The 12,766-nt window shown below is 41.0% G+C and overlaps 1 protein-coding gene across 1 annotated transcript; it reads right to left on the bottom strand.

The window, feature by feature from the left end:
• Positions 1 to 4,189: 4,189 nt before the first annotated feature.
• popdc3 (popeye domain containing 3) lies at positions 4,190 to 12,400 on the bottom strand. Its single transcript, XM_037073304.1, has 3 exons — positions 9,769 to 12,400; positions 7,863 to 7,971; positions 4,190 to 6,980 (listed from the first exon to the last, which is right to left on the bottom strand). The coding sequence occupies exons 1-3, from the start codon at positions 10,233 to 10,235 to the stop codon at positions 6,702 to 6,704; spliced, it is 855 nt and encodes a 284-aa protein (XP_036929199.1). The 5' UTR covers positions 10,236 to 12,400; the 3' UTR covers positions 4,190 to 6,701.
• Positions 12,401 to 12,766: the final 366 nt, after the last annotated feature.

Genomic DNA, 12,766 nt, shown 5'->3' with positions numbered 1-12,766 from the left:
CCAAACCCCCAAACACATGCAAGAGAGAAATGCTGCATATTGAGCCAACACAATGGAAGTGTTAATCTTTTTGAACTGCTCTTGTTATGTTATTGTAAAAGATTACAACCAAATATTTAAACCACGTATGTCGCCTCTCTAACAGTTTTACTCCACTCTCATCAGGCACAATGTAAGGCCCGCCAATGTAATAATGTCCACAGACGTAATAAACCACAAACCTTATAAAAAAAATGCAGCATTTAATGTAATAAACCCACAAATGTAATACATTTGTATACATAACAGCCGCTGCCTACAACAAATGTGGCACGCGAATTCCCACTAATGTAATAACTATTACATTTGTGGGAAGTGAAAATCTTTATTGTAATAACTTCCCACAAATGTAATAATACAATGAATAATGGTCATTGTTGTTGTATTTAGTTTGCCTATACACCTGCTAATACTACTACCCCCCCCCCCCCCACACACACACACACACACACACACACACACACCACACACCACACACACTTTTTTAAAATTATTTTGTGGCATACAAATATCTAGTTTAAACAGATTTATTTCTTTGAATAAGCAAATGCTTCTTGTTAACACGATGGGTCTGAATGCCAACAGTACTAGAACGGCTGTAAACGGTAATTTTGACCGCTACATTTTATACTCTCTTCTGCGCGTCGGGCGGTTCTTAGGCCTCCGCATCGTCCATTAATTCCTGATTATGGACATCTCCTCGGGCATTATCCTTTATTTATTACACGGCTCTTCTTAATGCTGTAGAATGCTCCATTCACTTGAATGGGCCTTCCCAGTGTTTGGTGGTCAATTGTTTTCCTATAACTGACCTTTGCTAAGCATATTTGACCATCATCAAAGAAAGTGGCCTTTTTAGCATTGATTCACGTATTCTGTATCACTCCACGCTCTTGAATCTTTGCTCCGCAAGTAGTCTGGTCACTTATCACTCCAGCGTATTCAGTTGCTAAGCACCGTCAGCTGATCTGTAGTCTACTTCATATCGGAAAAACATACTCCTAGGCCACTAGTATGGACAAGTTTCACAGTAACCTGTATATTTTTGGAAAATACAGTGATTTCGAGTGGCAAAAGGCTGAGTTGTGGTCACCGGTCAAGAAAAAAAAAGAGAGGAAAGCAACTAAGAGGGAGACGCGAAACGGCAGAAAGTTTTGGATGACAGAGATGTCGATGAAATAAAAGAGGATCGACACGAACTGATCTCCAAAAAAGAGCACGGTATTGGTCAAGTCAGTTGTAAAAGACTGCTCACCATCTTTGTCATTGCTTTGGCGAACTATATTTCTCTGCTGAAAAACACTATGAATCTTAATAAATAAATTGTAAAAAGACACACTGTGTTAAGTTTTTTTTTTTCGTGTTGGCAAGTAGGTCTGTAATAAGTGGGATAATGTATAGAAGGGCGGGCATTATTGGGAAAATATGTCCCGACAGGGCTAAGGGACTTATTTTCCCGATAATGACCGCCGTTCTATACATTATCCCTTACCCATTATCCCATAATAATAAATAACTTGCAAGTAAATTTGTAAAGAAGCACAATAAATGTAACAATGAAACCCTGGGAAATGATGTGCGGTCAATACGACCGCTTATGGCCGAAATACATAAAACATATATTTTCTTTGTCTTTTGTGTAATTTATATTAAAAAAAAAACTACGTCATAAAACTGAGACATAAAAAGGTACGTGGTTTAAATATTTGGTTGTAATCTTTTACAATAACATAACAATAACAGTTCAAAAAGATTAACACTTACATTGTATTGGCACTTCCATTGCGTTGACACTTCCGTTGTGTTGACTCAGTATGCAGCATTTCTCTCTTGCATGTGTTTTGGGGTTTGTGTCATTTTGGTTCTGCATCGTTTCCTTGTTTACAGCATTTTGTTGTTGCATGTGTTTTGTGTGTCTTTGGTTCTGCATCGTTTATGTATTAGCAGCATTAGGCCGTTGCTGTGCGTTTGCCCTTGTTGGCCACCGTACATTTGTGTTAATTCGCCACAGCCAGATTAACTGTAGACATTAGCTAACGGGCAACCAAGGGTAGCATATGTGCTTCAATTTAGGTCAACTCTTCATATCCAGCACTCACCAGAGACTGTGATTCTCCCTCTTCCTTCCCGTCTCCTCTCAGTGATGCCTCCAGGGAATAAAGGATGTTCCCCATCCAGCTCTAGTCAGCGGTCAACATTACAGTAAAGTGAAATAAACACAGACAACGGTGGCTCTCCAAACTCTTCAGACGTCCAGCAGTTGGGCCTGTGTGTTCCTGCCTTTAAGACCGCCAGCCTCCTAACCCTCCAGTTTACATCCCAGGTCTGGCAAACATTTTGTAAAGCAGGTGTCACCACCTCCAGTCTCAATGGAGAGGGCCAATCAGGACCTTGAAACTGCTTTTCACTGCACCACAGCCAGTCATCCCACTTCCTGGTCATCCTGATCTGTGTGGTTTGATCTGTATGGTTTACGCTGTGTGGTTTAACCTGTGTGGTTTGATCTGTGTGGTTTAATCTTTGTGGTTCGATCTGTGTGGTTTAATCTTTGTGGTTCGATCTGTGTGGTTTGATCTGTGTGGTTTGCTCTGAGGTATGTCTTTTTAATGCAATTGTCTTGTCTTTTAAATGCAATATCTTTTAAATGAACTTTTTGTTTTTTAATGTAATTTGTGTGTGCCTGTAAAGCACTTTGTGTTGCCTTGTGTCTGAATTGTGTGATACAAATAAACTTGCCTTGCCTTGCCTACTCCCGGCGAAGTCAGTGGGTGGCAGATCGTCCCGGTCTGTCGGTGCCCAATTATCAACCTGGACAAAAGGTTTGGCTTTCCTCTCGTTACCTTCCACAAGCTGGCTCCGCATTTTGTTGGACCCTTCGAGGTGGATAGGGTCATCAACCCCTCTGCCGTCCATCTCAGACTACCTGCATCTCTACCTGTTCATCCCACATTTCATGTGTCCCAACTTTAGCATGTTGCCACCAGTGACCTCACTGCGTTAAAGTGGCACAAGAAATAAAAACCCTACTGAAATTGATAAATCAAACAGAAAAAACACACCACAGCCAAAGTCCCCTCAGAAGTGTAGAAAGCAGGTGCTGCTCAGTACAGCTGAGAAAAGCCAGGAGAGGAAGGAAGGGCTGGTAAGTGGTGTTATACATGCCTCAGTAGTGGAGCCACCTCTCAGGACTTTGCGCTGCTACCGCCTTTCTTGAGCTGACTCACTGTTTTAACAAAAATGTCATTGTGCTTTGTAGAAAAGCAGGAGATGTGTTTTACCACAGTATTAATATTGTATCCACTTTTCTGTCAGTTGGAAGCACCTCCAGTTACTAAGAGGTACCAGATCTTCGTGGTGATCATAAGTCCAGTCAGAGGAAACACCAGCTGTGAAACGATCCTTCCAAAAGTGTACAAACATGATACAGCCTATATGTACACTATATGACTATGGAAATGCAATTGACTAACCCTCGCAAGTGAAGACATTTGACTGTTTTTAACTAGATTTTAGATGTCTGAACCAATAGTAAAAGATATGTTATGACATAGACAGTAAACAGAAAAAATACAGTGACATTTCCAGCAATTGCCATGTCATTTGCTTTTTGGGAAACAGTTACAGCAGTGGCAACCACTCATCTTTGCTTAATGGAAGAAAAGACGATGGAAATGACAAATATATTACGTGTAAAGGACGTGGCTATGTCATGGAAAATCAGCTGCTGTGTTTATTTTTGTGCAACCGTGTTGAATGTTGACATGCTGACGGTTAAATTATCAGAACACACAACTTCTTCTGCTAACAGTTTGGCGTCAGGATGCAATTAGGGATACACATACTAAATACTAAGAATCGACCAAGAATTGTGTGAGCAAAATTCCCTTTTGGAAAGACCATCGCTGCCAACCACAACGTAGCAGAGCACAATTTGAGGAATTACTGGATCTAGTTTATTTTTTTCTTTAAATTTTTTAGTCTTTTATTCATGTAAGGATATTGTATGTCATCATATAGTCATGTGTAGTATGTCAACAGGTCTACTAAGTTGATGTTCAAAAGGTTTATTGTGTTAAACTACTGTGGCCAATTCACTGAATATCAAACGCAGCCATCAAAGAATCCACACAGTAATATAAAGTATCATTTATTTCATTCATATTACATTTCCACACTATTACATTCACAATAGGCACCGATCTATTCTGTCAACATTACACATCCCAGTTAAGACATCTGCAGCCACCTGTTTATTTCACTTTATACATAAGTCCCTTTCAGTGCAAGCACAATGAATGGCTGTAAACAAAGTTGCTCAGCACAGCTGTTTGTCTTTAGGTTCAGTTTGACCTTTACAGCTCAATCTGAAGTGTCATAAGTCTATAATCACACTGACTGTAACCAACTCTTCTTAGTTATATTCAAACCTTCATGTGGACGTGTGCACAATGAGCTTAATCAATAGTCCGATCAGAAGACACAGAGATGAATGACTTCCTCAGTCAAAGTTCCGCACTGTGTGAAGTTTAAATGGATGTTGAGTTGACTGGAGATCTACAGCTGGGGTTTCTTCTGTTCTGCTTCAGTATGTGATTAGAACCACAGAGAGTCAAATTAACACATCAGGCACTTTTAATACAAGTTTTCTTAATTGTTTTTTTTTTCTTAATTTATTTCTTATTTACCTAGAAAGTGCTCGGGCAGAATGTTAGGGTCCAGGACTGGATAGTAAGCGATAATTCAAGAAATTCCCAGTGGCCGAGGCTCAGGAGGTAGAGCGGTCATCTACAAATCAAAGGGTCGGTGGTGCTATATAAATAAAGCTCATCAACGTCATTACAGTTGCTGTCTTAATTCACTATAATGTGTTCAACCCCGGGCAGAAGCCAGTGTTTGGACAGGACTGGACAGCTGCAAAAGGCTGTCAGTGAATACACAGTCAAGAGCAGCTAATTTGATGGGTACAACCATAACAGTGAGTCACCAACAGATTCACCAAACTACTAGCTTAATGGAGAAGTTCAACATTTTGGGAAACAATTGGGTCACAGTGACTGTGCACCATGAATGTTTGAGGAGAAATGGGTTCCACTTTCCAAGATGGTGAACAAAGCATCCATGTTAAAGACTCTCTCTGCTAAAGCTGTCCAACTTCCTGTTGGCTCACATGAAAAACAACTCGCTGACTCTGCATTTCAGCATGATTCAAATTTTACTGGCTGGTTCTGCCAACTTGCATTACCGCCATTACTGCCAGATCACTGGTTGGATTAAAGACAACAGACAGTGGCCCCCAGTTGCTGATTAAGGTATTATATATGGACATCAATCTAAACATTATCATATTTTACATATTAAACATTGGTCGTGATGTATAGATAATAGACAAATAGAGAAAAAACTTGACCATCCACCACATTTCACCAACTGATGAAGTACTGTGTCATACACTACGGTACGTATTCACGATTATTCCATGAATGGCCTGGCTATGACTAATGAAATACCTAATCCATAACAGGCTGAAATTACATTCATAATAATATTAATAAATCAATAATAAATTCAACATGAGTCCCGGGGAATCAATGTAAAGTGTAGGCTATGGTATTAGACAGTGGCACCTCCCTTGAACTTGAAGTCACTATGACTGCTGGAGAGATTGGTCTTGATTTTCTAGACAGAGTTGTCAAAAGTAACGAGATGTCACCGCAGTATTTGCGACTCATCTATTTCTAATACTTAACTGGATTTGTGTAAACAAAGACCAACTTTGCTCATAGTCCATATCTGTTACATGTTTTAATTTTGGCACCAATTCCCCTAAAAACACACATTTCTGTTGTGTATGTATTCAACAAATGACAAAAAGGCTAAGGAAGATATAGACAACCTTTCCACCCCTAGTGTTTTCAAGCAATATTACTGTTTGCACTGCTGCTGCAAAGACAACTGGATCCCTTTGTTTTCTGTAGTTTAGTAACTACCAACAACAGAGCAGCACATGAGTTCATTTGTTCATTTAGTCTGTAATGGAGACAGGAAAGCAGACAGACATGGTGCCAGCCTGCCAACCTGAATGGACTTCTAGTCAGCCTTCATTTCTTAGGAGATTTTGTGCCCAGTGGTAAAAAAAAAAAACAGAGTGAAGTGAAAACAAAGTTTATAGTGAACTTATAGAAAAACTGATGATGTCCTTCAGAGTCAGTCTGCCCAACATGTAAAAAACATCTTTCTGCTATCTCAACTGCCTGTCAAAAACCTTAGTGATGAACATCAGCATTATTTGCAAGTCAACCATAAAGTAGCCAATATATATCTATCATTCATCTGAGCCTGGTAACATGTGTTGAAGCAATCCCTCAAGAGTATCCTCTTGATCTGGCAAAACACATTTATTGACCAGGCTGCCAGCTCCGTTCACCTGATTTGCATATTGAGATCTGATGACTATGGGGTTAAATTTAACAGTTTGACACCCCCTCACCCTAAATGGTACAGATAACACTCTGCTTTGCCCACCTACAGTAACTGACTTCCAGTGCAGTGAGTCGCTCGAGTGTTTAAGTGGTGTGTGTGTGTGTATGTGTGTGTGTGTGTGTGTGTGTGTGTGTGTGTGTGTGTGTGTGTGTGTGTGTGTGTGTGTGTGTGTGCGTGCACGTTCAGGCAGTCCTTTCACACTGCACTGGCACTTGCAGGAAGGCATCTGTTTTTTCTAATTCAGTCCCTGGCATGTGACAGTAACTTGGTAAGCGGAGATCATAGCGGTGCCCGGAGCCGTCAAAGGCCTTGTCGTTGAGGGAGTACAGCTTCTCTGCGATGTCGTTGCGCACAACCAGGGCAAAGATCTTGGCTATGTAACGATGCTTGGCAAAAAGCAAATAGAGTTTCTTCCTCCTCCACGCCACGTAGCGGCAGGGGTTATCAGCACGCAGGGTCACCTGTGAGGACAGAAAGAGAAAGAATACATGATCACAAAGAGGTGGTGCTGACAGGACACAAGCTAGCTAATGTTAGTTAAAGGGCGATTTTTACTTCATTACAACCTGGGTCGAATCTTGCAGTTTTGCCTTGGAACAGATTCAACCCTAAGATCAAAAGTAGCACAGACATTCCCTTTAAGGTAAAATTCAAATAATTGATCAAATTGACTAAATAGGATGTTCTAATACTAATAGTCATGAGTCATCAGTGGGATTGTTTTGTACATAATAACCTAATTTGGTTAAAAAGTTATTTAAAAAGATACAGGATATAAAAATGTCTTTTTTCTGTAAGTTTTCAGTAATTCCACTGTAGTTGCCATGTGTACGTACACTGAAGTATTTCTACTGTTTTTGTCAACAACACATCTTTATCACAACAGGCCTCATAACGTGCCACAGCAGGTAGAGCACAGGTTAAGCACTAAAGATAATAATGATAATAATAACAATGGCTGAGTGCCCCACCTTTCACAGCACTGGGACCCTGGAAGTGGCTTACCTAATTCAGCTGTCAATAATTGTCATTGATTACACCTACACTTTTCATTTCATGCCGGTATGTCACTGTTACTGCTGTGAAAACAATCTATTAAAGGTTTATGGCACTAAGAAATAAGTTCGATCAGGCTTGGATACACAGTTATTGTTGACAGTGAGTTTCATCCTTTAACTGCACTTGACGTTACATAAACACACTTATTGGGCTCATGAGGATTTATGAGCCTAAAACTAGGGTTGCAGGATAACAGCTTGACCCTGCTGACACAGGCTTTAGTGAATCGAGTGACTGATGTGCAAAATGTGTTTTCTTGTACATGCACATGAGCTCAAATGAACCTGGAATACACCCTCCTCTGAAGGTCTGAGAGAGTCCCACTCGGGCGAATCCAGAAACTGGAAGGGGTAGATATAGTGCAGAAACTCCCCATTAACAGTCACACGGATTCTGCAGGAAAACAGATGGAATAAATGATATTTACTATAACATGTAGACCAGGTCAACACTATCAATGGCGATATAGAATCTCAAAAATCAAGCATCTTTCTTTTCACTTTGAGAGTTTGCTTACAATACACAGCGTCTATCTGTCTACCTGAATGCACACACTTGTCTCTCTTTTCTGTCTCTCTCTGCTTCCTTTATCTCTCTCTATCCGCAACGTAAACTCCTTCTTTTTCAATCAGCAGGGAGTCTTTTTACAAAGTTGGCCTGAAAACACGCCAAGCGTTCAGGATTTTTTTCATCTGCCATTCTTTTGTCATAACAGCAGGTTGGAGAAAGCCTATTATATAGCCCACCAGAACCAACGTGCACCCAGTGACATCGCAACAATCAGGTGCACCAGTCTAGACCGTACTATTTAACTAATTCCTTTACAGACCCAACATGAGCAAGTATAACTTAATAATAACATAAGTTCTCTCCCACCTCCTACATCGCCTTGAAAGGATTCCACATCCACTGCCCTCCACTCAGTCCCCACATAGCATAAGACTCTGAGTGTTCTGTTCACTGCAGGTGAACAGTTTTAGGTTCCATTGAAATACCATCACAGAGAACCTGTCTTGGTCATCGCACATCACATTGAAACAGGCACAGAGATAGCTCTTCTACCTACAGAAACTAAGGAAGGCTAAATTCAGGAGCCAGATTCTGGTCATCTTTAACAGAGGAGCGATAAAAAGCATCCTGACCTCATTGATTGTGGTAACACATTGTAACATCCGAGTCATATCAAACTGAGCTCCTGCAGAGTACTGATTAAAACAATGGCACGTGCTCGCATCACCTCGTGCATGAACGAACCATAAAAAGTGGTTCTGACACTGAAGGTAGACCCACAAATTACAGTTTTTCATTCATGTCCGGTGCAACAAATAATACATTTGTGAGAATTACGGTATTTTGGTCGATAAAGGAGGCGCGCTATAGCACCAAGTACATACAGTCTGCCAAACTGCCATTTCATACAGCAAAAGCATTTATTTCACTATAACTAGCTGTTAAATGTGTATAGTTTTTGTATGCCATCTCACAAATTTGACTATTCTATTGGGATTTCAAATAACAATGATGCTGACTTGAGTGGAAACTTCATACTGTGTTCATTGTTGTTCTCTGATTCACATATTAATGCCTTGAGGCAGCTCTACTTAGTTTTGGAGAAACAATTAAGAATTCAGAATTTTTATATATTTTCTATGAAAAACCTACAAAGACCAACTGCCACCAAATAATTACAAATGGAAATACTGACTTTGCAATGAAATGAAGCAATTTTGAAGGTTTGAAACTCGAGCATGTGCAATTTGGGCCACAGGTTTTAACCCTGGACAACCACAATAATTCATGTTGTTAGCTTTTTTTTTTTTTTTTTTACATATTTGAAATAAACTATCAAACTAACTAACTAACTAGCTGTCTTTAAAGGAACCATCTAGTTTTAAAGAGGAAATTTAACATCAGAATTTTAATAATCTCAATATTAATGAGGTAAAATACACACTTCTGGCGTTAGTGAATAAACAAACGGTCCTCGGAGAAAAATAAGGACTCAGAACTCTCTTTGAAGGTAGAAAGGTGGCAGGGTCCGCCACATTTAAACAGAGTATACACTTTGAGGTCCGTTTGTTTATTCAGTTTATTCATTCAATCAGCCAGTGGACATCTTCATTAACATTTCTAACACAACATTTACAGACTGCTCCTTTAAGCAGACTCAACCCGAGGTGTTGCGGTCACCTGCCAGACAGCAGCACCGACAGCTTGTCAATGGGGGTTTTCCCCTCTATGGCGAAGCAGTGGTCCTTGCTGATGCTGTGGATCTCTGCATCACAGCAGGACACGATCTTCCCGAAGTGAGTGAGCGACACCCCCAGTCTCTTGAACAGGCAGCTGTAAAGCTCCTGGAACTCCTTCCCGAAGGAGACGCTCCTCAGCCGGTAGGCCACATGCAGGGCTTGTCCCAAACACACCCCGAAGAGCGCGAAGCTCCACAGGAAGGCGGCCGTCGTGCACAGGAGCGACCATGCCCAGAGCGCGGCGCAGAAGAAGCCCAGCGTGAGGAAGGTGAACAGGTAGAGCAGCCCGTAGAACCCGCTGCCGCCCATGAAGCCGAGGAAGAGGAGGATGTGAGCGAGGTGGAAGACGGAGCCCTCCGAGCCGTCCCTCCACTCCTCGCACACCTGAGGCTCCGTCGTTGAGTTCATGGCTTCGAAGTCCGGACGCTTTATGTCGACTCAGTATCACTCAGGATCCCTCCAGGACCGGCGGGGTGGCTCAGAAACACACTGGGGAGTCCGCAGTGTGTGGAACACAGGCGACACGTCCGTCCTGACAGCTGACTGCGCGGACAGGGACCGAGCTCGGAGCCAGGACCGGAAACAGCGCTTGATTCAAAAATAAAACCCGACGCGGAGCTGATGCGTCCCTGGATCATATTCAGGTCGATCGAGGCGGGAGCAGCATCAGACAGCCTTGAAGAAACGTTCTGTTCTGACAACGAGAGTGCATCAAATTCAGCGTTCACGTAAATAACACAAGATCGGAGTTGATAGATTTTGACACTGAAAGAGGAGCTGCTCACTGATGTGGAATTCATCTATAGCAGAGATACTGGATGAACGCATGTCTCCATGCCTTTGTTCCTATTACAAGTCTACCGATCATTTACATCCAATCAGTTTTAATTTGATCATTTAATTCCCTTTTTTTATATAACTGAAAGTAGAACTCCAAATTTGCATTTGATTAAAGGGTAAATCAACCAGTTTCATACATCACACATGTGTGTTTACAGGTCTTGTGGCGTACTACTGCATATGTGGGGGGAAAAGTAGTAAAAAGGCTTTAGTGGCTCCAGAGGAAGCCGGATCTGATAAATTGTCTCTGTTCATATCACTCATTGCTGCATTGTGGGTAATGTAGGCACCAGGTTGTGAGAATAGTTGCTGGTCCGATGCTGCACTCCATAATTGGACTCATTATAAACAGTTTTAAAACCGATGATCAAACTTGAAACAGCAGGACAGAGATATCACCATTTTATTTCCCATTCTTTTCAAACCCGATGCCTACATTTCCCACAATGCAACATACCCCAAATGTATCAGAGTGCATGTAGCTTCTGCAGCCCCTTTAGGCTTCGTACTACTTTTCCACATGTGCTGCACTCCACTCCACATGTCACTCATTAGTTTATCTTACTGGACTCCATTTCTAAACAAACATTAGCTGCTGTTGCTCTCTGTTAGCAGAGACGAGGGGCACTGAGATGACAAAACTCATGAGGGCATGAAGTCACATCCTTTGGACTGTCGAAGAAAAGCCAACCTGAGTCCTTCACGCTGAAATCCACTGTCCAGCAGCATTAAACAACTTAAAGCAACATTATGTAGAAATGGGCATTTTGTGCTATTTGGTAAATAGGTGAGATTAAATGTAAATGACCAAAACACAGTATCTATTAAAGCTGATACATAGATGTGCAATACGTTTTATATTTGATATAGTATTTATATTGACACTTTTAATGTATTTATTTTTATGTGAATACTTGCTGCTGTTTTTTATCCTGTACTATGCTGAACCAACTGCTGCTAAATTTCATTCCGCTCTACACTGTGAGGTGTAATTTGAATGACAAATAAAGAAAGTCTTAAGTCTAAAGTCTAGATCAGCTGTTAGAGTCCATCTCCCCTGAAGGTTACTATACTTGAGGCTCAGGGTTCAAATCCAGACCAGTAGCTGTTGCTGCATGGAGTAAAATGTAATCATCACAAAATGTTGATTTTGAACCACAAATAGTTCTTGAGATGTCTGTAACGGAAGTTGAGAGTAAGTCTAAAATTTAATGAAAAAAAATTCAAAACTTTTTTAATATTTTGCACACTGTAAGGATGTCACTTGGACATCGATAGTGAATGCTGAAAAGAGGTATACATAAGGGACAATGTATAGAGCGGCGGTCATTATCAGGAAAATAAGTCCCGACAGGATGAACCGACTGTTGGGAAGGCCCATTCAAGTGAATGGAGCATTCTACAGCATTGAGAAGAGCCGTGTAATAAAAATATTTAAATCAGGCTCGGCACAGGAGGCCATTTTAGTCAGTGACGTCAAAAACACAAAAGTGACTTGTGGATAGTTTTTGCTCAGTGGGTTGCATGTTGAAGAAACACATACGTAACGCTGTGATGCTACTCTCTCAATGACGTTACACACTGCAGAAACATTTCATTCACAAATCATTTTGACGCTGTTAAGGGTGAAGGTGAAAATAGTTCCATGATGTGGCTTTAAACAAATTATACTGTGTAAAGGCAACTGAGGAGGGGAGGTCTCATTTTTCATGTCATGTTACAATCTGCCCATATATGGCCAATAAAAAAATGACATGTACATGTTAATGCTGTGTTCTTTTCTTATTGCAGTAGCATTTTTGCCCAACAGTGTGTTGTACTTAGATGCTCCAGATCCCACTCTGAGCCTGCAGCCTGTTTACTGCATTTATCAATACCTTTACAAAACTGTCAGTTTTTGATGGGGTTTTTTTTATAGCGGGTTAGAGCTAGTACCCGTCTATGGCTCTAAATGAAGATCAGGCCAGATTAATGGTTTGTGGGGCTCTAGAGAACAAAAGGAAAAATAGCAAAGCTTTTATTTTGACAGCCATATTGTCTTATTTCCTATGTAATCAGAGCTATGGAGGGCTTTGAGAGAGTGATATTTGCAGACCAGA

The sequence above is a fragment of the Acanthopagrus latus genome, chromosome 17, assembly GCF_904848185.1.
Source record: "Acanthopagrus latus isolate v.2019 chromosome 17, fAcaLat1.1, whole genome shotgun sequence".
NCBI classification, from domain to species: Eukaryota; Metazoa; Chordata; class Actinopteri; order Spariformes; family Sparidae; genus Acanthopagrus; species Acanthopagrus latus.
The sequence above is the reverse complement of the archived record's forward strand: the minus strand, read 5'-3'. Positions and strand labels throughout refer to the sequence as shown.

What these genes read in the sequence shown, in the direction of transcription:
- popdc3 (XM_037073304.1), bottom strand. Translation starts at nt 10,235, where the DNA reads ATGAACTCAACGACGGAGCCTCAGGTGTGCGAGGAGTGGAGGGACGGC. An exon ending in TCGGTGCTGCTGTCTGGCAG is followed by an intron (nt 7,972 to 9,768) that starts GTGACCGCAACA and finishes GTTTTCCTGCAG; the next exon opens with AATCCGTGTGACTGTTAATG. An exon ending in CAGAGGAGGGTGTATTCCAG is followed by an intron (nt 6,981 to 7,862) that starts GTTCATTTGAGC and finishes CTGTCCTCACAG; the next exon opens with GTGACCCTGCGTGCTGATAA.